This window comes from Pocillopora verrucosa, chromosome 13 (genome assembly GCF_036669915.1).
Source record: "Pocillopora verrucosa isolate sample1 chromosome 13, ASM3666991v2, whole genome shotgun sequence".
NCBI lineage: Eukaryota > Metazoa > Cnidaria > Anthozoa > Scleractinia > Pocilloporidae > Pocillopora > Pocillopora verrucosa.
Genome location: NC_089324.1, coordinates 12,804,553 through 12,830,617, shown reverse-complemented (window position 1 = coordinate 12,830,617; position 26,065 = coordinate 12,804,553). Strand labels below are relative to the sequence as shown.

The 26,065-nt window shown below is 37.9% G+C and overlaps 2 protein-coding genes across 2 annotated transcripts in view; both read left to right on the top strand.

Moving 5' to 3' along the window:
• Positions 1-6,109, top strand: part of LOC131775090 (protein phosphatase 1 regulatory subunit 12B-like) — a 10,286-nt gene extending 4,177 nt beyond the window's left edge. Inside the window, exons 4-6 of the mRNA XM_066160141.1 lie at positions 517-715; positions 968-1,053; positions 1,787-6,109. Of these exons, the coding sequence (XP_066016238.1) occupies positions 517-715; positions 968-1,053 (285 nt within the window). The 3' untranslated portion in view covers positions 1,787-6,109. The remainder of the gene's footprint in view (positions 1-516; positions 716-967; positions 1,054-1,786) is intronic.
• A 7,590-nt stretch (positions 6,110-13,699) lies between these two features.
• Positions 13,700-19,024, top strand: LOC131775097 (uncharacterized). Its single transcript, XM_059091188.2, has 8 exons — positions 13,700-13,973; positions 14,373-14,839; positions 15,446-15,537; positions 16,056-16,212; positions 17,054-17,114; positions 17,519-17,790; positions 17,910-18,084; positions 18,515-19,024. Exons 1-8 carry the CDS (start codon positions 13,703-13,705, stop codon positions 18,688-18,690), a joined length of 1,671 nt encoding a protein of 556 aa, XP_058947171.2. The 5' UTR covers positions 13,700-13,702; the 3' UTR covers positions 18,691-19,024.
• The last annotated feature ends 7,041 nt before the right edge of the window (positions 19,025-26,065 follow it).

Here is a 26,065-nt window from a genome sequence, read left to right as displayed (position 1 = left end):
TGCTGCCTAAAATATCTTGTTTTTCGCTTGTAGGAAGCTAATAAGCATAAATACATTCGTAAAACCCCAAAAATGTAATTTGTGATGATCCTAAATTAGTGTAACTTGCTTCTTTTATACCGGCACAGGGGCATTATGGGATAAACAAATAAGGGACCAGACATTTTTTTATCGCCAGCAAGGGAGGGGGGGAGGGGAGGGGGAACCGAAGAAAATTGACTGCCAACTGGGGAAGAGGTTGAGAGAGACTGGGGGTTCAGGTAAATTTTATTACGCACACGACACAACCAAAATCGGTGACTTCCCCGTGGTGATAAATAAAGACGACAGGTTCCTTAGTCTTCGTAAACTGTGGTAGCAATGCAGGTTTCGATCTCGTATAAATAAGTACTAGCAGACGTTTTGTGAAACCATGCTAAAAAATCTGGGATAAGCTCATTCCCCTGGACGATTTAGATGTTTCAATTTCTGACCATGCCTTTTTGCCTCTTCCTGATTGGGCCCTCGTTCCTTAAGGGTAAGGAAACAGTACTCGATATTGTTGAAAGGAGATTGAGAGAAGAACAACCTGAGGACGCTGGCGCAATGCTTACGAAAAGTGAAACCTCTAAGATAAGAGAACTCAGAAAAGTTGCAAGTTATTTGAAAAATGACCAAGTTGCTGATCATCTTCTTGTTGATGGCCCATCCAGCTTAACAATCAACGTGCCACCAGGTTAGTTCAGTTGAATTATGGGACTCCGTCATCTTATTTGAATACTTGAGAACGGGTTTACTTCACTTAACTTGATTGGATCTTTCTTTTCATTAATAACAAACACTCACAAACGACATAGTTAGTACCTTTTTAACGTGGTCCAAGAATGAAGACGCTCACCTTAAGACAAAGAAACCGCCACTGTGATGCCATGCAATGTTTAAGCATTCTATTTATTGGTTAATGTTTTTTTCTTATTATTTTTTATAGCTTCAACCGTACATGTGGACGTCAAAGAAGCACAGACTGTTGTTGTGGGAGATCATAATACAATATCTAACAACAATAGGAACTAAGTGAGTGGTTACACTACTAACTAGAGAGAACTTTCCTGCTTTAGAAGGCCGTCAACGTTAATCTCCATTCATTGTATGGCATATATGGCGATTTGAAAACTAGTATCAATTGTGTTTAAATTCGAAAACGGCGCCAACATTTGGAATTTTGCTCAGCAACCTGTTTATCACTAACCTGTAACATACCTCAACTCGGAACACTCGAAGCGTTTCAATTTGAACTAGGGTTAGGTTGATTAGGTTAGGCCCAAAGTCATAACAAGATGAGTTCTTCCGCTTTAAAGTCTACTTTTCCCGTTTTCAAATGCTTATACGCGTTTTCAGACGCGAGTTTTACAGATATTTTGCTTCTGTGATTTGAAACTTTATTATGTGTGAAACTCAAGATACATATTATTTAAAAATCATTTTCCTCGCCGTTAATTATTTACTCGCTCCGTTCTCCCTTGAAGGCCACAGGATCGGATAGTATTCATTATCGTAGTTGCCTAAAATATCATTGAGTTTTGGGCTTGATCAAATTTTATAATTAATCTTCAGTAAATTGGCTGAATTTCTTTCAGCTACAAATCATTTTATGCTTTAAATGTATCCTTCATCCTTGTGTCTTGCAGGTGTACTAATAGTTAACAAAATAGCTTCAACCAACGTTACTTTCTAAACTGTTCGTGAATGTCTCAATTTAAAATTTTTTTTCTCACTAAATATTTCAATTTGTTCGTACATTGCACAGGAAAATCTTTGGAAAGGATCCATACTATAATTTTGCTAAAGGGGAGCTTGATGAAAAAATGCAATTGCAGTCAACTTCAGTGGACTTCAAACATTTTGTTAAACCAACAATTAATCAAGTGGAAAGGTTTAGAAACAAGCATCGACCATTCGCTGTCAAGGTTAACTTATGGTTTCACTGAAGTTAAATATTGTGAATGTCAAGATATGATTAATATTACTTGTGATGTCTCCTGACTGATAATTCTTATAGAAAACGACTTATTGTGAAGCTGCCTTTAAAGAAATTTTTTCTCATTGCCTTCCATATGGTTGATAAAGCAACATAGTTTTATTTATCATACAAACTACGGTGTTGTACTGAGATAAGCCCTGAGAAAAGCCGTAACAACACACGTAAAAAGTTCTCATCATCTGTTCTCATTCTCATCATCTGTTGGTGGGTTTCAGTATCTTTAACTGGCAAATTCTTCGCTAAAAAATTTTCAATGCCACCGAAATTGCTGACCTCAGCGCGCACCATATTTGTTTATAATTACGCGATATTATTGCTTGATTTTTTCAACTACCACGAACCGTTTGAGCGCAAACATGATACTGAATGAATGAATGATAGTGAATGAAAGTTGAAATTATCATCAACTATCGTGACCGTTTGAATGCGGCTTAAACGCTAACCCACTTTACCTTTTCTTATACGGATTCGTCCAAAGTTTTATTTTCAGTCGTTAATAAAGTCGACTTTTCTCGTTAATAAATATATGTTATTTGCCGGCTGGGAGGTCCGTGAAAAACTTATTAGAAAGTATTATTCACTCTCATCGACGATTAATTCATGTACGAAGATTTACCTCTGTTCATTAAGTAATCGGCGAGGAAAGTAATTGTAAGTAAATTCAAATATTTTGTTTCGAAGTTGTGAGAGTTTTCTCGTTTGTTTGCTGCTATGGCGTGTGAAAATCTGGTCTTTCCTACACAAAAACTAAATTCGGATGATACAACCCAACGAGACAGAAGGGGATTTAATGCGGCCTTTTCTCGTTGAATCCCTAAGTTTCTGTTGTGCAATTTACGGTACAAATGTCCAAATTAAACGGACTTGAAAAGATTCACCGAGAGCGTATATTTGTTGTAGAACTGAAATTAAAACTTCGCTCGCCTTTTCACCACGAACAAATTGTTTTAGAAAATTCAGATATTAAATGCATGAAAGTTCCATCGATTAGTTCAACTGTAACCAAATATCTCACGTTTTAACTTTCTAGGTACTTTTTGTGAGCGATTAATTGCAGACGGCTTTTAGGCCACTTGTCAACCAACTATGACACTATTGCTTGTACAAAAAAGTCATTCTGAAACAAAAATTTTTCTGTCAACCAAAGTGACTTGAAAGAGAGAAAAGAGAGGATTAATAAGTTATTTATCGGCTTGAGGTGGTGACCGACGACTTAGCTTAAAAATACTGCCCAGCTGGTAAAAGGAGATATATTTATGAAAAATGGCAACGAATGAAGGGATGTACTCGGCGACTCACGAAAGCGTTACCGTTGCCCGTGGGCAAAGAGAGGAAAATACTGACCGAGTAAAGAACCAATCAGATTAGCGGATTCGTTACCGTGCCCTCTGAAAAAAAAAATATAGGGCTATTATGTTTATATGATAAACAAAAGTAATACATGGTTGCTTGTAGATATGGATTTTCTATGCTCGTGTTCACCTTGACATCTCACTCGTTCGCTGCGCTCATACGTAAGCTACTCGGAGTAAAACACTCGAAGAGAAATTTCATATTTATGTATATATTAACGCGCGCTCATGTTTTAGTCTCCATTTAAAGAGAGTTTAAAAGTTAAAGAGTCAGTGAATCTTATTCATCGTTTGGTATTAAAGTATGATGAATGGTCTTGTCCTAGGATTTGATCACCCCCGAGCTTATTGTAAAAGATCGCAACACCACTCCAACATGATTAACAGTATCCCCTTAACACACCCCGCAGTGGCATTCAACAGCTGCAATAAAAAATTTAGTATATACGTGTAGATTAATGGTTCATCCAGGGTCCTAGAAGCTATAGGTATCTTTAAGAGCGTTGAAATAACTTATAATTTCAGATGCCTGTAAATGAGCGACATTTGACACTTAATTTTGCATTGGTAATAGTTATAGTGCGTGTGATGCCACCTCCTGAGAGACGCAAACGATCTACGAGGGTAATATTTATGTTTCTTTATTACGATTTTAATGAAAAGACGATGCTAGTGTCACCGCTAATATCTCACTAATCCATCAATTATCAAAATTCGGCTGAGATAGAGTGTGTGTATGAAAGGGAAGTGCATCAGATAAGTCTTGAGGATTAGTGCATTCAGTTCTTTTTTGTTATCGAAATATTTTTGAGGTAATAGACCTCCATTCTTAAAAGTGATATATGCAAACTGATTCTTCCCTTTCTATTTATTTCAATGGCTAGTTTGAATAATCAATCAGCTTTCTCTCACGTCTTTAACTTATTTATTATTGAGTCTGCTTTTTGTTCTGTGTTGATTGTATTCGCGAGAATTTCGTTATCGATAACAGAGTCATTGTGAAACAATTATAGAAAACATTCATTATTTAGTTGATTTGGTATAAATGTGCTCATGTTTGTATTTCAATTTCATCCAGGAACACCTGTCATTTTTGTTTTCAACTGTTTCTAATTCATTATATTTTTTCATATTTTACCCTCATTTATACCTCCACATTTACGCTATCCTTGTCTTCATACGAGTTTTACTTCGATTGAGCAAATATACTCTCTACTCGACACGAATTCGCAATTCAGTATCGGGCAGGAAACTGAATACAATAAGGCTATTAATTTCTGTTATTTTGCAAGATTGCAATGATTAATTTTCGTGTCGAAGTAATACTGGTTCAACACGATGTTGGCGCTTTTAATAATCGACTCAACATAGACTTAGACATAGACATGGATTTTGTCTTGAAACAATCATGTCTGACAACTAACTGTCGACCAGTCGCCATAAAATAGCCACTTTAGTCTCGTTTTCAGCAGATGAATAGAGGCTTTTGTTCCATACAACTTAAGAAGTAGAGATCGACAATACTAAGCAAGAGATACTATTAAAAATCTTTACAATATGTGCAGTACCCGCGTTTCATCGGAATCTCGGAAGTTCGGAGGCGCTCCGTTGTTAAGGAGGTCATCAACTTTTTGTTTATCGGTAAGATTGTTTCGCTGAGCCTTCCGAAGCTCTTTCCCTATTTTTGGAGTCTCGTTCCGTTCTCGTTGCCATTTTGGGAGGAAAACCGAAAAATTTGTAGTAAAACTGTCACAGCAGCTACTCAAAAGAGAGAGGACCTATTTTCGTACAGCACATGGTCAAGAGATTGTGACAACAAAAGGTTACATGGTCGTGAAAAAAAGAAAACTACATCAAACTCAAAATAGATCTGCCCATCGAATTTTTGAATAAATTTTTCCTGTCAATTTGCAACACACCGATACAGAATAACTTTCTAATTCTTTGCTTGACATCGATTAATTGCATATTTTTCCTGTTTAGCAAATCCAGAAACCGAAGTAGCTCGAAATTCTTTACATTCAGTAATAAACAGCCAAAAGAAAATGGAGCAATTTGGCTTGCAATAATTCTCCTTTCTCTAAATAACGGAAAATCGGGAAAATGTTTTAATTCACGACTACCCAATACCACTTTTGGCTTTTTTTTTTCTAACGTTTAGTTCACTGCGGGAAAGTAACAGCCTTGATTACACAAGGGCTTGCCATACAAATAGTCATAGGCATAATTTCGTTTCCTGTTCAACCAATCAGATTATTTGAACCATTCTAACAAGTATTCTGATTGGCTTACTGTAGCGTGTTCATAAGAGTATAGAGCACGCTGACCGCCACCGTTGCTCGCTTTGAAAATAGATTTTGTTTTGAAAATTGAAAGGAACGCGTTGGGAATTTAGTGGATTCCTTACTACAGAACAAATAAAGAAGCCTTGACTGTGCTCTGTTCTGTTGTAAAGCACCTAGGAAGCGGTTAAAGCACTCAAGAAGTGGGGAGAATCTACACTTCTTTCGTACTCTGGCTGCTTTCTTGCGTTTGAAAAACGACTGCTTAATACGGAGTGACCACTTAATACGGTGCCGCTTAATACAGATTTCACTTGGATAGAAAATGAATTTCTCCTGTCAAACTTTCCTTTTGAGAATCCTCCTTTAGGTCACCGTTTTCTTAACTGTAACGTATAACCTTTAGCATTACGTGCTATTAGCGCAACTGGAACAAAATGTAAGAGCGGTGGCAACTCATCAATTGCCGGTGGGCACGCACTTCATTAAAAGCTATGAAAATGTCTGGAGTATTACATCTGACATTAATATTTTATGATTGTTCAAAATGTATGAAAACTATAAAATCATTGTTTTAGTCATTTTACAGTTTGTGAGATCATCGCCAACCCATAGAGTTTTTCTTTGCTTTCTTTTTATTTATTTAGGCATTTGAAGATGCAAGTCTCTGAGTTAAGCTATGTTGTTTCTATTGTATTTCGGTCACAGGCGGCCCAAGTTCCAGCTGTGAGATGATCATCTTGCGAAATAAGAGTCATGGCGTCATTATAAGAATTTGTATGGGAATATTGAGAATTTGACAGTATCTTTTAATTCCTAAGAGCGGTCGTAAATATTCCCATACAAACTCTTATTATTTCGCCATGACTCCTATTTCGCAAGATGATTATCTCACAGCAGGAGCTTGGGCCGCTCGTGTTTTGACTTCGGTTATGGAACAAAAGCGTTTCAATTATGAATCCTGACTTTTTGTGAAACACAGTTTGAAATTTTGTGAGAAAATAAAAAGCTTGAGTATCAATTATAAAGGTTGAAAAGTGATGGATGACATCTCGGAGGTGCCGTTATGATTGAAATTTTTATTCCAGTAAATAATAATGTATAACGGTATACTTTTTTCTTTTGTTTTTCTTTTGTTTTTTATTTTTTTCGGGCAGAGCTACGTGGATGAAAAAGTTCTTTTACACGAAGTTTTTTAGCTCACTTAAAAGAGATTTTTCTTGTTTGGAGATCGTCTTTTCTTTCTCCTTTTCATCGGAGGCTAAAAGCGTGTTATGTCGATCGGTGTATGGTCGATGACAACAATTGAACGCAGCTGAAAATACCTGATTCCCAATGAGAATCAAGAATCAACTGAATAAATATTTGTTTTCCGCACAATGTGCCTCGTCTGTGTGGTACTTTTTTAACCACAGTGTAACTTGTGAACGTTAACAGCTGTTAAAAGAACTAAAAACTCTTCACTTTCCTCCCAAAAAATTCAAACTGGAACCTAAAAACGCAAGACCAACACGATGGTAAAACGTTTGAATTGAATTTTCTTCTCTCTTTTTATATAGATAGATAAATATTGCTTTGAGACCTGTGATTTTGAATTTATTTACAGACTCGATTCTTTCGTTTGTTCTCCTGTTTGAGTGTCCTGTCAAGAGGTTAGTCTGTATGAATGTTTCCTGTTCATCGTGCATTTCTATGAGTATCTCGAATGATTCTGTACCTCCATGTAGAATACTAATTTAATATTCTATTTTTGTGCATAAACTCACTGTAAAATTGCCATAATTGATCATAAACGATAAGATCCAAAACAAAAACTGAACTTGAACTTTCTTTTGATCTCTGGAGCTTTTCGCTTTCGCTATTCAAGTTAGACTCATTCACCAGGCGTTCAACAGGCGCCTCCTATGCCTTAAGATTTTTTTTTTTTAATATCGATGTATTAACACCTTACAGTCCTGGCTAAATACATTAACCATACTATGAAGTTTTGATACGAGTTCCATTTTACGCTTTATCATCGCAATTTCTCTAACTTACAAAAAGCTATCTTGTCAGCGTCTATGAAATATCCATAAGATACTACCAGTGCCCTGATTGGCCCAAAACCTATCCTTTATTACACCGGTACACCCATAACTGTTTCATAAAAGCATTAGGTTACCATTCTATCGGTTTATAGAGGTGAAAACTCACAAAGCGAACACGCCAAAAGTTCCTTACTCACTCGCCTCCGGCTCGTAACTACAAAATTTTCTAAATGTTTTCCCAACATTCCGCGTGGCTATTACGCTAAAAGAAGGTTCAGTCTATTGCACTTAAGACATCTGCTCTTATAGCTGCTTCTCTTTTTCTTCCTTTGTTATTTTCTCGCTGAAGTCGTTTGGGGCTGGAATGATCCTGTAGCTATGTACCCACTTAGAGGTACGGAAAAAGATGTAAGTCGCTGTGCTAATGGAGACGCCCAATACTTTGATGATAGGAAGAACTTATCTTGGCCAAGAATGTCACCGAGTTTCCCTGTGGACAAATTGAAAAAAGTTATTCGGATAACGAATAATGATGGAAACCTTAGGTTAAAGGATCTGACGATGATAATCCGTTTTAAAGCAGCTGACCTCGGTGTGAGGACACTTGCCCAGTTTGTTGCACATGAAAAGCCAATTCTCCTACTTTCATTAGACGACTGCGACCTCCATTTTTCATTGTACTCAAAATGTGAAAACAAAACGCGAATTAACAAGCTGAAGGTGGCGAAGAGCATTAAAATCAAACACTGGACATTTGCAGCAGTTACCTATAATCAAACATCAGGATGGGCCACGCTTTACGCAGGCGATGGTCGGATCCATAGTGCGCGCTGGGGTTATGTTGACATACAGGAGCCACAATATATATATTTGGGTAATAACATTGAATTTATGAGAGATGCTTCTGATTACGATGTAAAGGAGGCACCTGAGAATTTTTCTGGAAAAATGAAGTGCTTCATTCTCTATCGCCGGGCCCTCGACTTTTCTCAAATAACTAAAGTGGAGAGTTTTTGCCGCAAGATGGTGTTGAAAGGTGACGATACTGAAGATGACGAAGGCAGTGCTGATGATCAGATAGGTATTTGCAAGTATGAAATAAGGCACTTCAGCAAATACTTCTATCATATTAATTTTGCAGATTAGGGCGCTCATGATTTTTTATTCATTTTGTGCATTCCACGCGCTGTTGGAAAACACCTTAAACCTTTCGTTGAAAGGCTACTTTCTGCACTTACATGGCTCGGTTTGATAGGTCGGATATTCATCCAAGATTCCTTGAAACATACAGTAATGTGTAATATGATTCGTGCAAGCACCATGAGATACAATTTGCCTTTCTAATTACAGAGACGTATATGGTTACTCGGCCGTATTTCTTATTTTGCCCCCTGAATATCTCTTTAAGAAAAAAGACGAACATCAATTCTACTCATCAACGGGCATTAAGGGACTTTCTCCAATGGCTTTTAAAACTTTCAACTTGTTCGTTAGATCCATATATGTGATTCTGTAAACCCAATGATTCAACCGGTGTCTCCGCAAACGTGCAAAAACAGGAAAAAACGCTAAATTGTGTCTTATTCCCCAATACGACTTGCCCGATTTCATTGAAAATCGTAAAAAATTTTGCGTGAAAAAAAGTGTCCAAAAATATCCCAAACTAGAAGGCTAAAGAAAGTTGTAAAATTCACTGTGATTATGCTGACTCAACTGGTTCTTTGAAAGATTGAAAATACAATAAGGCATTTATTCATGTCGAGCTTATGTCAGCGGCATAGATATGAATGTTATTTTCGACTGATGAAAACTACTGATTGTCTTGTCAAAAAAAAAAAACACTATCACGATGATTCCATCGCCCGCATGGCGCGTCATAATTATTCAAATCACTTGTCTGTCTCTAAATTGTCTAATGTACGTGTACAGCTCATGAAGTGTGACAAAATAACTACTTTTGCAATTTACAGGTAAATACGAGTACAGTTTAGACGCTTTCGTTTGCCCATCCAAACCTTTTGACAATGGTTCCAGTATAACATGCTCAGATGCACAGACGTTATTAACGACGAGCGTTTCTGCAGGGCCCAACTCAACGCGGACATCTACCCATTCTGAGCGCACGGAGATGGCAGAAAACAGCTTCGTCCCTAAAAAAGTTTCTTCAATATTTGTCTCAAGTACAAAGTCTGTGGATGGATCGAGCCCTGGTGAAAATATTATTCAGCCAGGATTCTTAACGCCAACATCAGCACTTGCTTCGTCTGCAAGTGTTGAAACAAGAATTCTGCAATTTTTAACGATCAATTCACTTCAGAATCATCCATGCACACAAGAACCATTTAAATTAAGAGCAACGTTATCTCTGCCTCTCATACCCTCAGCTTCAAGGGTTCTTCTTGAAGGAATAATCACCTTAAATTCAGCAACGGCGTTGAGCACAAACTCAAAGGACATTCTTCTTCAAAGTGAAACTATACCAAAACACCGATCCGAGCCAATCAAGCAGTCAACTCTTCAACAAACGTCAACAGCCACAAGGCTGTTCCTTGAGAGTAAGGTTACCTTTCAGTCAACAGAGATTTTAGCCACAAACCCTCTGAAAATTCTCCCTCGTAGCACACACCATCAGAGCAGTTCAATCCGCTTCCCTTCACAACATCCTTTGCAAAATACGACTCTCTCCATCAAACAGCTGAATTTTACTGAATATTCAACAAAGCTTATCTCATACTCATGGCACTCTTCATCCAGTATCGCTTCACAACAAAATACTGTCTCACTCTTCCATGTTATCGCCCAAACGTCATGGAACCCAATCGAACAATCAGCTAATCTAGGTTCACCCACGAAAAAAACCAGCGTTTTTGAAAGCGCAGCAATCCTCAAGCCTGTAAATTCACTAACAACCACCATCAAAACTACAACCACGACCACAACCAACGTTTTAGAAAGCGCAGGCATCCTTAAGTCTTCGACGACAAAGATAACAAATCAAGAGCCCAGGCTAACCAACAAGCTACCTCAAAGAATCAACACAGCGCAAACTTCATCCCACTCAGTCGAGCAGTCGTCTTCTCTAAATTTACCCAGGACCACACCAAGTATTTATGAAAACGCCGCCATCCTCAGGTCTTCCATGAAGATGATCACAAAACAAGAGCTCAGCATTACCAGCGCTTTACCTCACAAAAACAACAAAACACCTATGCAGATGCAGCCTATGAGAACAACGCAACGATCGTTAGCAACTAGCCTCTCGAATAACAGCAAAGGTAACGTTATTTTTTGCTTTCTGTTTTTTCTTCCTTAGAGAAAGAAATATGTTCCCCCTAGCTATAGTTGGTAAAGCAGACATTTGCCCGAAAAACTTGGCAAAATGAGTTCATCATTATTTCACTATTTCGCTTTGTAGCATACACACGAGATAACACCCTTGGCATGAAAAATGGTGATATATCTAATGCACAAATAAGTGCCTCCTCACAGTTGGACAATAACACTGTTGCAGCCTAGGGTAGATATACATGTAAACAACGTGGTAGCAAGCAGGGGGCTTGGTGAGCTCTCACAAATGATCCCAACCAGTGGCTCCAGTTTGAGCTCAGAAGTCATGACATTAAGACAACATTGATAGGAACATAGGAAGGTTTTCATCTGAGACATGAGTATATTTTCGTTTTCCTTAGATTTTGACATCATTTTTTCTTGGAATGAGTGGAGTGATTGGTCTCCTTGTAACAAGTCTTGTGGAGGCGGTTCACGCAAGAGATCAAGGGAATGTGTAGCTGAATCAGTCTTCAAAAATAGCACAGAATGCAACGGAGAGAACAAGGACGTGGAAATTTGCAACACACATCCATGTAGAGGTATGATACGGTCAATGAAGACGTTGTTAAGCTATTAGTTATAGTCAGTATAACTAATGGCAAGAAGAGGACACCGTGTTTGCAACATCGATAGCCCAAGTTTTAAAGATAGATAATTCCTTTAAGAACATTTGTTATTCCTTCATGCCATAGAGTATGATCCAGATGTCTCATGCAATTCTTTGAATACAATTTTTCAACTACATTACCGAAATGTAACGAAAGGAAGGGATTTCCATTACAAAAGAATTCATCACCCTAGGTCTCGTTCACACCCTTACATGGTCGATCTGGTTGTTTCCCATGAGCATGACTACAAAACCTGGTGTAAATCTTAAGCTAAATTGGAAAAATTGCTACCCAATTCCAACCAAGACTCCAAACAGCACCTTCTTGTCACATCACAACTCTCTTTCATACTGACTAACGTTCTCTTTTGGAATTTTTTTTAGTCGTGCCTTTGGGTGTTGAAGCACATTTGACTGATGAGACTTGGAATGACTTACTCCTAAACAAGAGCAGTGTCTTATTTAAAACGCTGGAAGCCAAGATTAAGGACAACGTAAGCTTCCATCGTTAAAAATGATGTTAAACGTTTAACACTAAACAAGCAATAATAAGTTGCAACATAAGCATTTTTCTCCTTCTTTACATTATGTAATGTAACTTAAACACTGGTAAACTTCATCAACCTTAAAATGAAAAACTGAATGAAGCACGAGTTCGAGACGTAAGTATAACTTTATCCAAGCATAAATTGGTAAAAAGTTTGACAGTAACTTAATATATCTAGCAAGCACTAGGTAAAGGCTAATCCACTTTAATCCCAATTAAAATCCACTTTATTATCTGTCAGTATTTCAGTAAGTACAGCAATTTGGCACTTATTTCTCTGTCACTTTGTACTATCTAGATTCAAAAAATGTATCCTGGGAAAGTGGTGAACATTACTTTGAATCAATGCAGGTAAGATTTGAATGAACCTATTCTAAAGAAACATCATTTTAATGAAAAATCGAGGGTCGCAATTTTTAGATACATTGCTATCTCCTCTTTTGAATACATTGCATTTCTTTTTAATCTTTGCAGAAAGGGAAGTGTTATTGTACATTTTACCATCACATTTCGTGAATTAGACTCTGATGAGTTACTGATATTCACGGATACCGCTGACAAAGGCAGGATAGCAGACTTAATAGTTACCTCTGTCTCTCTTTTGGTAGCAGGAGGTGAGTCCTTTCCCATGGTTTTGATTGACTTGGTGTTGTTTGCGCCTGAGCACTCGTATCAATATAATTTCTCACCAAAATAGCATTTAATTGCAAAATATCTAGAGGGTAAATCATCAAGTGTGATTTAATATGTGCGACGGTGGTACTTCACTTCACAATTTATGGCAAACTTAGTGCTATGAAAGCTCATTATCATGTCGTAAATCGAAGTGCTTTCGGCTGCCTTAATGGTTTTTTAGCACTGTTGGTCGCATTATGTTGACGCATGTTGTTTATTTTTCTATCAAACGGAGGATATAAAACGTCGGTTTTTATGTAAAAACAGAAACAGCCGCGTATTTTAAAATGTAATTCAGTTCCTACCCAGGTTCCTGAAATAACCAAGACTTACCTGACAAGTGCCACGAGTGTTAAAGTATTCTGGACACCAGTTACTGACGGCCCGATAGATGGATATCAGGTTGCCTTTCGTTCAATCAACGAGGGGAGGTGGAGCAAAGTCGCTGTTGATCGCAACACTACCACCCTACATCAAACGAATCTACAGGAAGGAAAAGTGTACAGGATTAGAGTACTGGCATTCAACAAAAGTGGGAATGGCCTTCCGGGCGAAGCTGAAGAAATTATGATGGAAGAGGAGGGTAAGCTTTGCTTTCATGTTCTGCAAACGTTTAGGGAGAACAAATACCTCTTTATTCGTCACTAAAAATTTAACAAACACGGTTGCGAAACGGTAACAGGAAGAAAAACAAAATCGCAAGAGTTTCCTTCTGGTTGCTTATTTACCCGCCATCCTTTTAGCCCAGTCACATATAAAAATGCCTTTCTGGCTGGTGCAAGTAACAAGTGAGCTGAACTTTGTTTGCATTGGTATTTTCTTATCAGTACCGAAGGTTGCTCCGCTTGTAAATGTGGAAGACATGACATCCCCGCATTCGTTTGCAGTTTCATGGACACCTTTACCAGAAGAGCATGTCATGGGCAGACTACTTGGCTACCGTATCACCTACAAAGCAGTAAAAGTGGCTGATGAAAGAGTAGATAGCGAAGAGATGGCCACCATGACTGTTGATGGTCCAGACGTTCTTCACGCAAAGATAACTGGACTAAAAAGTTACTCCTCTTACGTTGTTCAAGTAGCTGGCTTTACATCCAAGGGGAATGGCTTATCATCAGTCAAGGTGACGGGAGGTAATAAAAAGTGTATAATACATCAAAAATCGGTTATTTCCAATTTTCTGGGGGGAAGCAGATTCCTGTTCAAATGGCTAGCAAAATTACATCGAGAGATTCCGTTGATAAGTTAAATAATGGGGCTTTTCCCAAGCAACATCCATTAAGTACTTTGAAGGCGAAACCTTGGTCAACAAATGAATGGACTATCCTTCAGCCCTATCGCAACCCAAATGTATGTCGTATACATTTTTACACGAATTCAAATAAAGTAGAGCTCCTTTTTCTCGATCTAGCAATGAAAATATAAAAAGAGAATGTTGAACAACTCACTTTTTGAAGGCTGCGTGCCTTGCACTTAGCTCTAGCTTCATTATAATTGACAGTCAGTGACTCAAATTCATTTCTTAACAACAGATACCTGTCGTTGCCCAGCAGTATTCAACACCAACTGGGCGGAACTTCCTCCGTACGTTACCAAATCAGTCCACAGTCAGTCACCGCAAGGAATTATTGGCACTTTCGTGGAAGAAATGCTGTTGGAGTCCTGTGGTGTATGTAAAGCTCATAGACACACGTTTCTGAATTTTAAAACTAACGGCAAAGGAGGCGCAGCCCATAAGACCACTTTGAATGAAGTTGTCTCGGACGTTAACAATAAGACAACGATAAGCTTTCCTGTCACAGGGGCCATGGATGATGACAAATTTCAAAGGTATTATGTATTTGTTCCAATGGTAGAGTCACCAGGAATCGCCTTCATCACAATTGGCCAGAAGGATGGAAGTAAAAACATAGTCATATCGACACTGTTGAAGTATTTGCCGCTACACCTGTTTTGTTTAATGATGGCTTTCGTGGCTGGTACCATCATCTGGGCCCTGGTGAGTAGAGCTGGCCTTGTGCCTTCTTTATCCATGATGTGATCTTCATCCAAGTCACACGTGATAGTCAAACTCTTTCTAGTTTCTAGAGCTCCTTCAAATGGCGATAACCTGTCCACCATTTTCCCTCAAAAAAAAATGGTCAGGTTGTTTTCTATTCGCAAGGAGACACGTTGTGAATTTTGGGTCTTTCTAAGAAAGCTTGGAATTCTCTGTAACAAACTGGAAAGACATTTCACTAAATCTATTATTGGGCATGTTTTTTCCTTCTTCCCTTACAGTACCTTTGCTTATTTTGCGTTTTTCTTTGATTTGTAGTTCCCTCCAGGACTAAAGTAGATTTCCGCGAGCCTAAACGGATTTAAATTGCGTTATATAGTTGTGTCAGGTTTTTAAGAACTACTCTCTTCATAAGACTAAACAAAATAGCGATAAAAACCTCCCTAATGCCCCAAGAGTGCTTGCATTGAGTAATTCATATGCATTGCCCCTGTGGACGCAGTCTAAGTTCTTGGAGAGTCACACAAACTACTTGCCATTTAGATATGCTCCTGAGCAATAATTACCAAAACCCACGTTTCTCATGTTTCCTTTTTTGTCATTTAGGAAACAACCCGGGATGACGGTTTCGCCCACTCATTCATCAAAGGGGCTTTTGAAGGATTTTGGTTTTCCTTTACTTTCATGACAACTGTCGGGTAAACCATGAAATTATTATTTTCACGATCACCAAATTACGAATAGAAAATTATCAATTTCGTTTTAGCCGTTTTGAAAAGTGACGAAGCAGAACATGAAAAAATAAATCAGTAACTTTCACGTGACTAAGAAGACTCTGAATTCAGTAAAACTATAAGATGATTTAGTGCATGCTCATATCATTTCGGATGCCTGCGGATATTTTGCCCAATTTAACTGTTCGGACTATTGTCACGTAATCTTTAAAGATTTCACAGGATTGGGTGATAGATTAAGTGTACGCGCAGGGCCACGTGCAATGAGAAAGTAACTCAATATCACGAAAGTTACGACGTTGCAGAGTGACGAAGTTGCGTTCAAGTTTTTCTTGCGTTCGTTCCATACAGCACAAATAAAGGAACTCGAACAAGGTCGTCAATTTACTTTCAGATCTCGACAGGAAGCCAAAATGAAGAGCAAAGTCTGTTGAGTTTGTTTGCTAAATCTCATAAATGTGTGTTTATTATCATTTATTTAGTTACGGAGATAAAGTGCTTGTGGGGTTCTGGTCAAGGCTGTTGGCGGTGGCCTGGATTTTAACTGGCCTAGTTGTGGCTTCTGTACTTACAGGAGCACTAGCTGCCTCGCTGACATTCTACACGATAGAGAAAGATGTAATGTTGTACGGCTCAAAGGTATGTTAGATCTGAGCCTTTGTCATTACAATAAATAATAAAAACAAATGAAAATCAGTGCACTCGAATCATCTACATCACAAGCCACAGAAATATCCTCTAGGTCCAGACCGTATTAAGATAGGTGTTTTGGTTTTTATGGAGGGAGGAAATCGCTAAGTGCGGCAATCAAAACTCAGTTGCAACTGAGGAAACCAAAGGCTGTCTACATTTGGCTTCTACTGTCTTGTTACCCTGCAAAGCCTGGATTTTAAAACATGGAACTACTTTTTTCTAGTGAAGCCTGCGCAACAAATGTACTTTCTGTTTCAAAAAACCTTAATTCTGAGAGCATGTTCCAACAATAAGGCAGGTTTTCTACGAACAGAAATGACACCTTTAGCAAGTGAAATTACATTACATACGAAGTACGATGGAACTTACCGACTGTTTCGAGTTCAGAGTGGCCATAACTCAACAATTTTGGTTAGCAAAATATGCCAGTATAAACATGGAGACTTCTTTCTTGATAAAGCACATGGCCGATATCCCGGATCTGGACGTCAAAATGTAGGCGAGCCATAGGAGCTACACTTGATGAGCAAATAATATAACATTGTCCTTTTTAGTTTTTTTATTTTCTTCATTTAGGGATTTTTCTTTGGCTTTCTTTCACTCTCACTTATCTGCCGCAGACAACGAACAGGATGAAATTAATAACTTTGATTTGAAATTTTCTCAAGTAAAAATACAAAGAGAAACAGGCACGTCATTTTGTTATAAGGCACCGTACAGGATTATTTAGAAGATGTAGCGGGGAAATTGTTTTTGACATATCTTTATGGATTGCATTCATGTCAAGGTGACGGCTCTAACTGATTCACCGGCCCATAGACTTGGCGTCAGAAGAAATGCTCTCATCAGTGAGTAGAAAAGGTGTAAAATCTAAAGTTATGATACACGATACGTGGAAACTGTGGAAAAAATAACGTATTTCGCCAACTAGTGATTAAAAGGCAACATTACTTCTACAAAATTTTAAACTACGTGCATGGAGATCAGATGCCTGGCCACTGATACTATCAAACACTTTTAAAAGCAACAAAAAAAAACTCAGAAATAATTTGCAGTGTATTTTGGTTTAGATGCAATGGAACTTGACATTAAAAAAAAGTTGCAATTTAGTATTGACTGTTAAGTGAAAGGTACCTTAAAAGTTTGCATTTGATACCTTCAAACATAGGACACCTCAAGATTCGTCTTCTAGAGTTCTAGGGGTCTCCATTTTATTGAGAGTTTGCCATTGCCGTTCCCTTTGTTTCACCAGGGCCACGAGACACTCTACAGGAAGCATATAAATCTCTTGGGCAGGGTGAAGTCAATGGACTGTTGTTAGATGCCTATATCGTCGGAAGTCACTCCATCAAGGATCTCTTTGACCAGCAACTACGGGTCAAGGAAGTTATAAAGCTGCCAAAAGGGTTTGGAGTTGTCTTATCAGGAGAGGCCATGAGGCTGCAAAAGAGAGTTCGTGACTACATCAGAAATAAGGCTGGACTTATCACCAAAATGATCGAGAACAGTACTACTCCATTACAGGTATACTTCAAACCTTCTAATTTCTGATAGCACCTTGGCATGTTTCCTTGTTGCTAGTCGCTTCATTCTGCTATTTAAGAACGAAATACACCAATAAGCTGTCAATCTTTGTTTCCTAGCAACCAGAAAAAAGTGAGGCCGAGGAACGGACTACAAAGCTGTTTTCTGTTGAATCCCTGTTATTTCATGAGGTACTTTTTGCGCTGTTGCAAGCACTTGGGGCTGCTGTCCTCTGTGGCCTCGTTTGGGAAGCCATCCATAAACTTCGCGCTCGAAGAAAAAATGCACTTCCAGGTAAGTCAGTCAGTCAGTTATTCAGTCAAATTGTTTTGATTTAACAATTAAACTGGGTGATCACAAAGTCAGTTGACGGAGGACAGCTCATAAATCAGTCTTTGAGGCAGGCTTTTGGTCTGTCGCTCGATCGGTAAAAGAATCATACAATTAACTAGTCAGTCAGCTATTGGTTGGTTGATCGGTAGGTCGGTCAGTAAATGATTTAATGGTTTCGTCATTCAGTAAACCATTCAGTCAAGCAGGACGTCAGTCACCCTTATTAATAATATTAACTTTCATGAGTCAAAACAGTAAGCCCACTTGTCAGTCTCTACCACTTACTGCAGTTTGTCAGCGAGTTAGTGATCAGTTCTATTTTACGATTGATATTAAACTAAAAAAGAAAGACAAGCAGTCTTATTGATTCCTATCTTGTTCACTCCTCTAGAAGGGCATGGCCGTGCAAGACTGATGGCACAAAGAAATGAGATGCTGAAGACAGTGCAAAATTTTCATGACAGTTTCCGACAACTTTACTTGGATTTAACATATAAAAGTGTTCAGGAACTTCGAAATTTTGAAGAAGAACGAAACCGACGAAAACAGAGTCCGAAAAATACTTGAACGCGATGGAAAATCGACTACATTAATACAGAACTCTTTCATACTTTGGATTAAAATTCTATACTTAAGAATTTGTGTATGTTGAGTCATGACTAATAAGAACTCGAGCTGAATATTGAATGACAAGTGGGACTTTGATCGATGTTTGCCTTAGTTTAAAGCCATGATTGGTGCTTCGATTTAACTTAGAATTCATTGTTTTTTTTCGGTTTAAGAATAACTGGTGGGTATTCACTCAAACTAAAAGTAAAAGTTGTCCTTTCAGACAAAGACAATATGTTCCTTTCCCACGGTTGACAAAAACATCGCAACGTCATCTTTTTACTTATTGGTATTGTTTGTATCTTTATTTCTGAAAAGATTGTAAACAAGACTTTTGCCTTGGATCTAGTCTATCTGAATGTTTTTCAACACGTATTTTACAGCGTAAATATTAATAAAGTTTGATGAGATCCACTTGAATATTGAATACAATAACCTATCAAGTCACCAACGTAGCGCATAACTTTACTTGGGAAATTCGCATGATTTTGTCTATCTTTATTTTCCTCAACCGTGACGATGATTGATACGTTTCGTCTTTTGCCAAATAATTCCAAGTTCAGTAATCGACCCTGACAACTTTCATCTTTGAAATTTTAATCCAATTGACTGTCGCACCAGAAAAATCCTAAAAACACGTACTGTTTAATGCTGAATTCTTCTGTCCTCGAGGCTGATTTCAACGCCCGCCAAAACTGCATGTATACTGGAACATCAATTTTAGCAATTTCTGATGAATTTTTATTTCTATATATAAAATTAATTAACATGAATACATGTTTTTATTCTGATGTCTGAACAATTTATTTTTCCAGATTTTTAAGTGGATTCCACATTTCATACTTACATTTCTCCTCGAGTTTTCGATAATTCTACAGATAAAGGGTAAGTTTGTATAAAAAAGGAAAGTTTGAGTGTTAAATGAAAAATTTAACCAGCCCTTGTCAATATAAAGTCGTGTTTGAAAAATTAGTACAAACATCTGGCTAGGAACAATGGATAGTTTATTTTCATGAGTTTTTTTCATTTTACCCGAAACCGGCTTTTGAAGCCAAAAAAAAAGTGATGTAAGTTACCATTGACAAGGATCCGCCCATGTATGATATATATATCGGTGCATATATATCTCGTCTTTTCTTATGATACCTTTGCTTGGATAAACTTGCTGGAAATATCGAAAAAAAAGTGAGTTAGAGTGAAATTATACTTAGGGCCATGCAACATGTATATGTCTTAGGTTCGTGCAACTATTTCACTTTATCGATGCTTTAAAAGGCAAGTAAAAATCGGCAAATGTTAAGTCCTAGATGCCTTTATCCGGATACGCTTATCCTTCAGAGATGATTTCAGCTTTCTGAGCAACAATTAGGCATTTATTTAAAAGTATCTTCTAAAGAAAAGGATTGGAAAAAATCTTAGAAACATGAACAAATCAACAGACACTTAATTCTGCAAAAATAAAAATTCCCTAACTCAAACAATTGTACTAAAAAACCAATACCACATGCAAGCTGCGTTTAAAAGCTATCAATGAGACGACTTCAAAAAAACGAAGGTTTACCAGTTTGGGGCGCATTAGTTAGAGTTTGTATTAAGCACTGTTGTCCAATCTTAATTTTTATGACCCTTCCAAAGTTTCCAATAGATACACCTTACCAAGTTTATCTCAGTTTACATTTTGAGAGTCACCAAATATTTCTAAAGTCAGGACTCAAAATCTGTCTTGAAAATCAATCATAAGCACATAACGTCGGTTCACTCTTTTCTCGACTGAAAGGCCAACCATTTCCATCACATTCACAAATCTTTGTTACTACGGTAACACATATTGTGTATAGAAGTGTTACCTTAGGTGTGTGTTACCTAAGTTATTTAGGAATAAACCTTTTTGCAGTTTCAAATCTTAGCTATTCAAAAGTAAACTCGTTTTCCCAAAAGATTTAAGAATCATTTAAAAAAATGGGACGGGCCGGAGACAGAGAACGAGAAGCAAAGTTTCCTAATACATGACCCCTCCGTCCTCTATTCCTCGCTTGCTCAGGGAAACGGATGGAAAATAAAAATGTGAAAAGGGGAAATGCTACCCTGACTCCATTCAGAATTTTACGCAATTTGATATTTCGTTGGCCATTGGATGTCAGTAGGCCTTCCCTAGGTTGCGACAGCACCCTTAAACTTCCAATCGAAGCCTTTAGAGTAATAAAGGAATTTTATTTTACCTTCCTAATCAACGACGAGTGAGAAAGAAAGAGGGAGTAAAATTGTTGTCAGTTTTATCTCACAGAATAAAACTTCCTCCCCAGCACCCTAACCTCCTACTTCCCTTTCCTTACCCCCTTTCACAACAGACCAACTCGCGACTGACTAAAGATTGACATAGATCGCAAAAGCCAACTTGAAAATTTGGCCTGCATTTGTTCAGGAACATAATTATATCAACAATGATTTAATCTGAAACCAGATTTCCTAGGACAAATGATCTGGATGGTTGTAAGGCCCCCAGGAACGTGCCCCTTCCTTATTGTGGTCTAGAAGACCTTTGTTTGGCCAAGAGTATTCTTGCCTGTATTTATCAGAAACTTCGGTTGAGGATGCTGTTAGTTTTTCATCTGGAACTACCGTTCGATTTTCAACTCCATAAGGTTGAGAGCAACCTTAAAAGCAAGACAAGAAGAATTGACCTATACTCTTAAGCTGACTGAAAGCAACCTTAAAGAGGAATTTTCGATCTATTCATTGATAGTGCAAATTTAGGTTCAGACAGCTAGCTCAGATAGCTTAGGTAATTATCTTAGTCTTTTAAAACTACTGACCAATTTAATATTATTGATAACATGAAAATAGAATAAAGATGTGGATATTTTTTTGGATAAGTTAAATGGCTTAAGAGCTTTTTTTCCCATTTTATCTAATGCACAAACCTGCATCACAGGAATAAAGTTCCATTTTTATGCACTGTATTGTTGTTTTATTAAGATAGAATCGGACCTTAACGGCTTGGAAACATGGAATGAACGCTTCCTTTATCACAAACCCAGCTGATGGAAAATTGGAGCGAAAAACCTTTAAAATAAATTACATGGGTGATACAGTTAAAGAAGTAATAAATTAAGCTTTCAAAACGTTTTCAGACTTTATGGCCTGATTATCGAAACAAATTTTCATTGTTATTCAATAAAAAACCGATCTAAAAACAATATTCAGTTTAGTAAAAAAGGTTGTGGTTATTCATCGTGGTGAATAACAATAAAAGCTAAGTTTTCCGTTTGTCTCACGATGTAGTCACGTGTGAGGCAAACGGAAAACCTCTTTTAGAGAAAGATTGAGGCCCACCGATTGCGTAAAACCATGGTTTTGGTGAGACCTCCGGTAAATAAATGGCCTCATAAGTAAAGGTGATATTGGAAGAACGCAAGAACAACCAATAAAACAAAACAAAAGTAGGAACGAACCAAGAAAAAGTCAAAATAAATACAAGTGAATTGCCCGAGGCGCTTTATGGCCAGCGGTAGACCGCCGATAACTGGCTTTCGGACTGTGTCCCCGTGACAAATAGTAAGAGGCCTTGTTGGCTGCAGTAAAAGATAACCATGTTTTTTGAAACCCCTGCAACAACGGCAACAAGCAAACCTTAGGAATTTCTTTTCCGTCAATCTCCTTGATATAACTTATCCATTTGGTTCCATCCTTAGTCTTTTCCGACTGAACTTTCAATTCCGATACGTCCACGCCTCCGCCAATCCGCCTCCGCCAAGTGTTTTGTTTTCCTAAAAACACGTCCAACCCTTTTACTAGAGCCGGTTGAACGCCACGCCTTGGAGTCGTGTTGTTCGTTTAAGCGAACAAGATAAGGACCAGTGCTGCTGTTGAGTTGTGATGGGTTACTCAGGTAGTTGTCGGATAATATTTGATTTTCTAGACCTAATGGCGTAAAAGGAACTAAAGGTAGAGAAACATTATGCATTAGCTTATCTCAAAACGCTTCAAATCTCTATGAATCTCTTCATGTTTTGTTCAAGCTTTTCTCGAGTCGCCTTACGAAATATTTACTTTCGTAAGCAACAGTTGTATAGCGCATATGACGAGCCACTCAGCTATAGTTTTCGAGTATCGTTTTATTTTATGAACGAATTGGCTTGAATGGAACCAAAGAAAGAAAGTTCGATACTGCCATAACTTCTCTTAAGCCTCAAGTCACCCTAACTCGGATAACCTTTGACTTTTTATATAATTATCGACTTAGTATACATAAAGAAAGTCGACCTTATTTATATTTTGCTTTATCCATTTTTATTGGCTATGAGCTAAAAGCCAACAAAGGTTTAAATCGGTTAATTTTATCGGAACTCTTATTCTACGAGGTCTCAGAGTGTTCCTCAAGTTTCCTCAGCGACAAAACTGATCTTACGACACCTTTTCAGCTTTAACTCACCATGGTAATAAAAAACTTCCACTTGGTTTGATTAAAAATGCTAAGAGCCCGCTAAGTAATAACGAGTTTCATAAGACACTGAAACATTCCTCTGATCAAAAGAAGCCTCCAAACTGCTGTATCCCATGATTCGGCCATTTTTATCTTCGAAGAGCTCAAGATCTCTTTCCCCAAAACTTGGACCAAGTAGTGGACCCGTTCTTGCGAATGCCTTGCCTTGTTGGATTTATAGGATTCGAGGGGCCAGGTTAAACAGGTTTGACAGGCTGAACAGGAATCCTTCTATCTAACGTCCAATGTCTACTGGTTTTCCTAAGAACGAGACGAAAATACAATTTGAATAAGCATAAGCATTTTTATCCGGTCTCTTTTTGCTTTATAAGTTACTAATGTTTTGTAGATATTCATCATTTTTCCACCATTAATATTTTTTTTCAAACACATCTGTCGGCAATAAGTCGGTTAACAATCATAAACTATTTCCAGAATAATTGATTCCTGTGGTAGATGCTAATTAAACGTAGATGCTAATTCACGAGCATGCATGCTCTTGAATAATTAGATTTATATCCCTTTTTTCATCCTTGTAAGATAATATTTTTTCCTTGAGAAAGAGTGTTAGTCTTATTGATAATTTCACCCTTCAGATATGGCAGGGTGCGCCTTTTTACTGCTTTTGCAAAACACGGCACACACAACCTCGTTTGCATCAAAGGCACAATGCCTTTGGGCTTCACCCCAAAATTAGTTTCTAAAACGACTTACGGAATTTTGACCCTCAAAAATATTGTAATATAATTAAAGAATGCCCACCTCCCCAACTCTGCTTAACAAGGTCTCCAAGAACATATTCTCGGACACGTACGATAGTTAATGTCCGTCCCATATAATCGCACTCGGTATGAAATTCTGTAGTGCTCCAGGATGAATGGTTAGCGTAGTAACAACGTTTCCACGTTGCATGGTCGCGAATGAAGTCAGGAAATACTTTGCAGTGCACCTTAATAGATTTAAAGTCATCCTTAAGTAGGTTTGAGGCTAAGACTGAAAGAGATTAGAGAAAAATCACATTAAGATTTTAAAGGAAGTCGCCTTTCAACAATATAAATGAATTCCGAAGCAAAAAACCTTGAAGACGTGAATGTTGCCCAGGCTAGCATTAGTAGATATTCCCAGGTCGCAGAAAACGTCTCCTATAGCCAAGATTGACCTCTTGAGAAGAAAAAATACAAAGTTTGAAGGGGAGGTTTGATGTAATTCAACTTCGTGTGTCCTACACACTTTAAGATAAGGTTTGTTACGCTTTTGTTTTTCTTTACTTGGCTTTGATATTAGTCTAAAAACATGTGCCACCCAAATGTACTACAAAAATTAGATGGAAGCCAACACCAATTGAGCTTGGCTTAATGGATTTTTCGCTCTGTCGAAGGGCTAACGTTGGCCCGGTCGATATAACAATTATCTTGTTTAACCTTTCACTGACGTAGCAACACAGTTTCTTACTCTCCATTAAAAGAATGTTTTCCGCGAATTCACTCGGCTTTACCTTCCTCACGTTCACATGGGTTGTCTGTTTTATGTCTCTTGTTTCTATTGTAAACAGTTTTTCTCCTTTTTTTTCCATTATCATCAGTCGCTAGTTACCGAATGGCGATAAAAAGTACCCTCGATCAATTTCACTGGGGTTAAAAAGAGTTCTGACTGATCACAAGCGTTTAAATTTTTAAAAGAATTTGGAAGTTCTTTCCGGGATGCATAGGTGTCGTTGAACTTGACATGGTATGAAATGGCACCCATCTAACCTTCCTGTCTGCCTGGCCGAGAATGAAACCGTGAATCCATTTTCACCACTAAGTTCTGAGGTCAAATTTTCCGCCAGAAACTTTCCTTGATCTTTGATCACAAAATATTTTTGGTCAGCTGATATCTGGGCTCCAATTAACTCGGCGCAGTGATTTTTGTTCTATTCGAAGCTTTTCAAGGAACTTGATTGGTTAAATTTCCAGTAATACATCTCTAGAACAGACAAAAAAAGGACGATGGGGGAAGAAATAATTCCCATTAGGAATATCTGATGACATTCTTCAGCTTTTTTCAAAATATCCCCGAATTCACTAGTAGAAGAAAGCCTCAAACGAAACAAAAAACAAAACAGCTAACAAAAAAAAGGAAGAAAGGAAGAAAGAAAGGAAAAAATTGAAATATATCATTAATACATATATACATTTTTGGTAAAGAAAACTTAAGGAGAGAATGATGTTTAATATAGAACAAATGATACAGGCCTGATACTCCGAGAAAAAGAACTTCGAGTGTTCCCAATAGGAGTCGAACCTATGGCCTTCGATTAGTAGTTCGGACGCCCTACTTCTGAGCTATAGTTGGGGCTGGGCTGTTTAACGAGGTCCATGGGTAAACACTTCCTGCAGTCGCTTTGCTTACTCGTGAGCACTCGAACTCCACGCAGCTGTGTATTATCCTCTTTGTATTCGGCGTGACTTTTTCGCCAACGCCTAGTTTTAATTTGTCGTCAGAAGATGCCTGTATATGAGCGACATTTGACACTTAATTTTGCGTTGGCAATAGTTGTAGCGCATGTGATGCCACCACCTGAAAGACGCATGAGATCTACGTAGGTAATATTTATGTTTCTATATTACGATTTTAATAAAAGGACATTGAAATGCTGGTGTCACCGCTCTTACCTCACTAATCCATCAGATATCAAAACTCGGCTGGAATAGAGTGCGTACATGAAAGGGAAGTGCATCAGATAAGTCTCGAGGATTAGTACATTCAGTTCTTCTTTTTTGCTATCGAAATATTTTGGAGGTAGGAGACCTCTATTCTTGAGAGTGATCCGTGTAAACTGATTCTTCTCTTTTGATTTATTTCAATGGC

Coding starts and splice junctions, on each gene's coding strand:
- LOC131775097 (XM_059091188.2), top strand. CDS start 13,703: ATGACATCCCCGCATTCGTTTGCAGTTTCATGGACACCTTTACCAGAA. Junction 15,538..16,055: donor ACTTTCATGACAACTGTCGG/GTAAACCATGAA, acceptor TCATTTATTTAG/TTACGGAGATAAAGTGCTTG. Junction 16,213..17,053: donor TAATGTTGTACGGCTCAAAG/GTATGTTAGATC, acceptor ATTCATGTCAAG/GTGACGGCTCTAACTGATTC.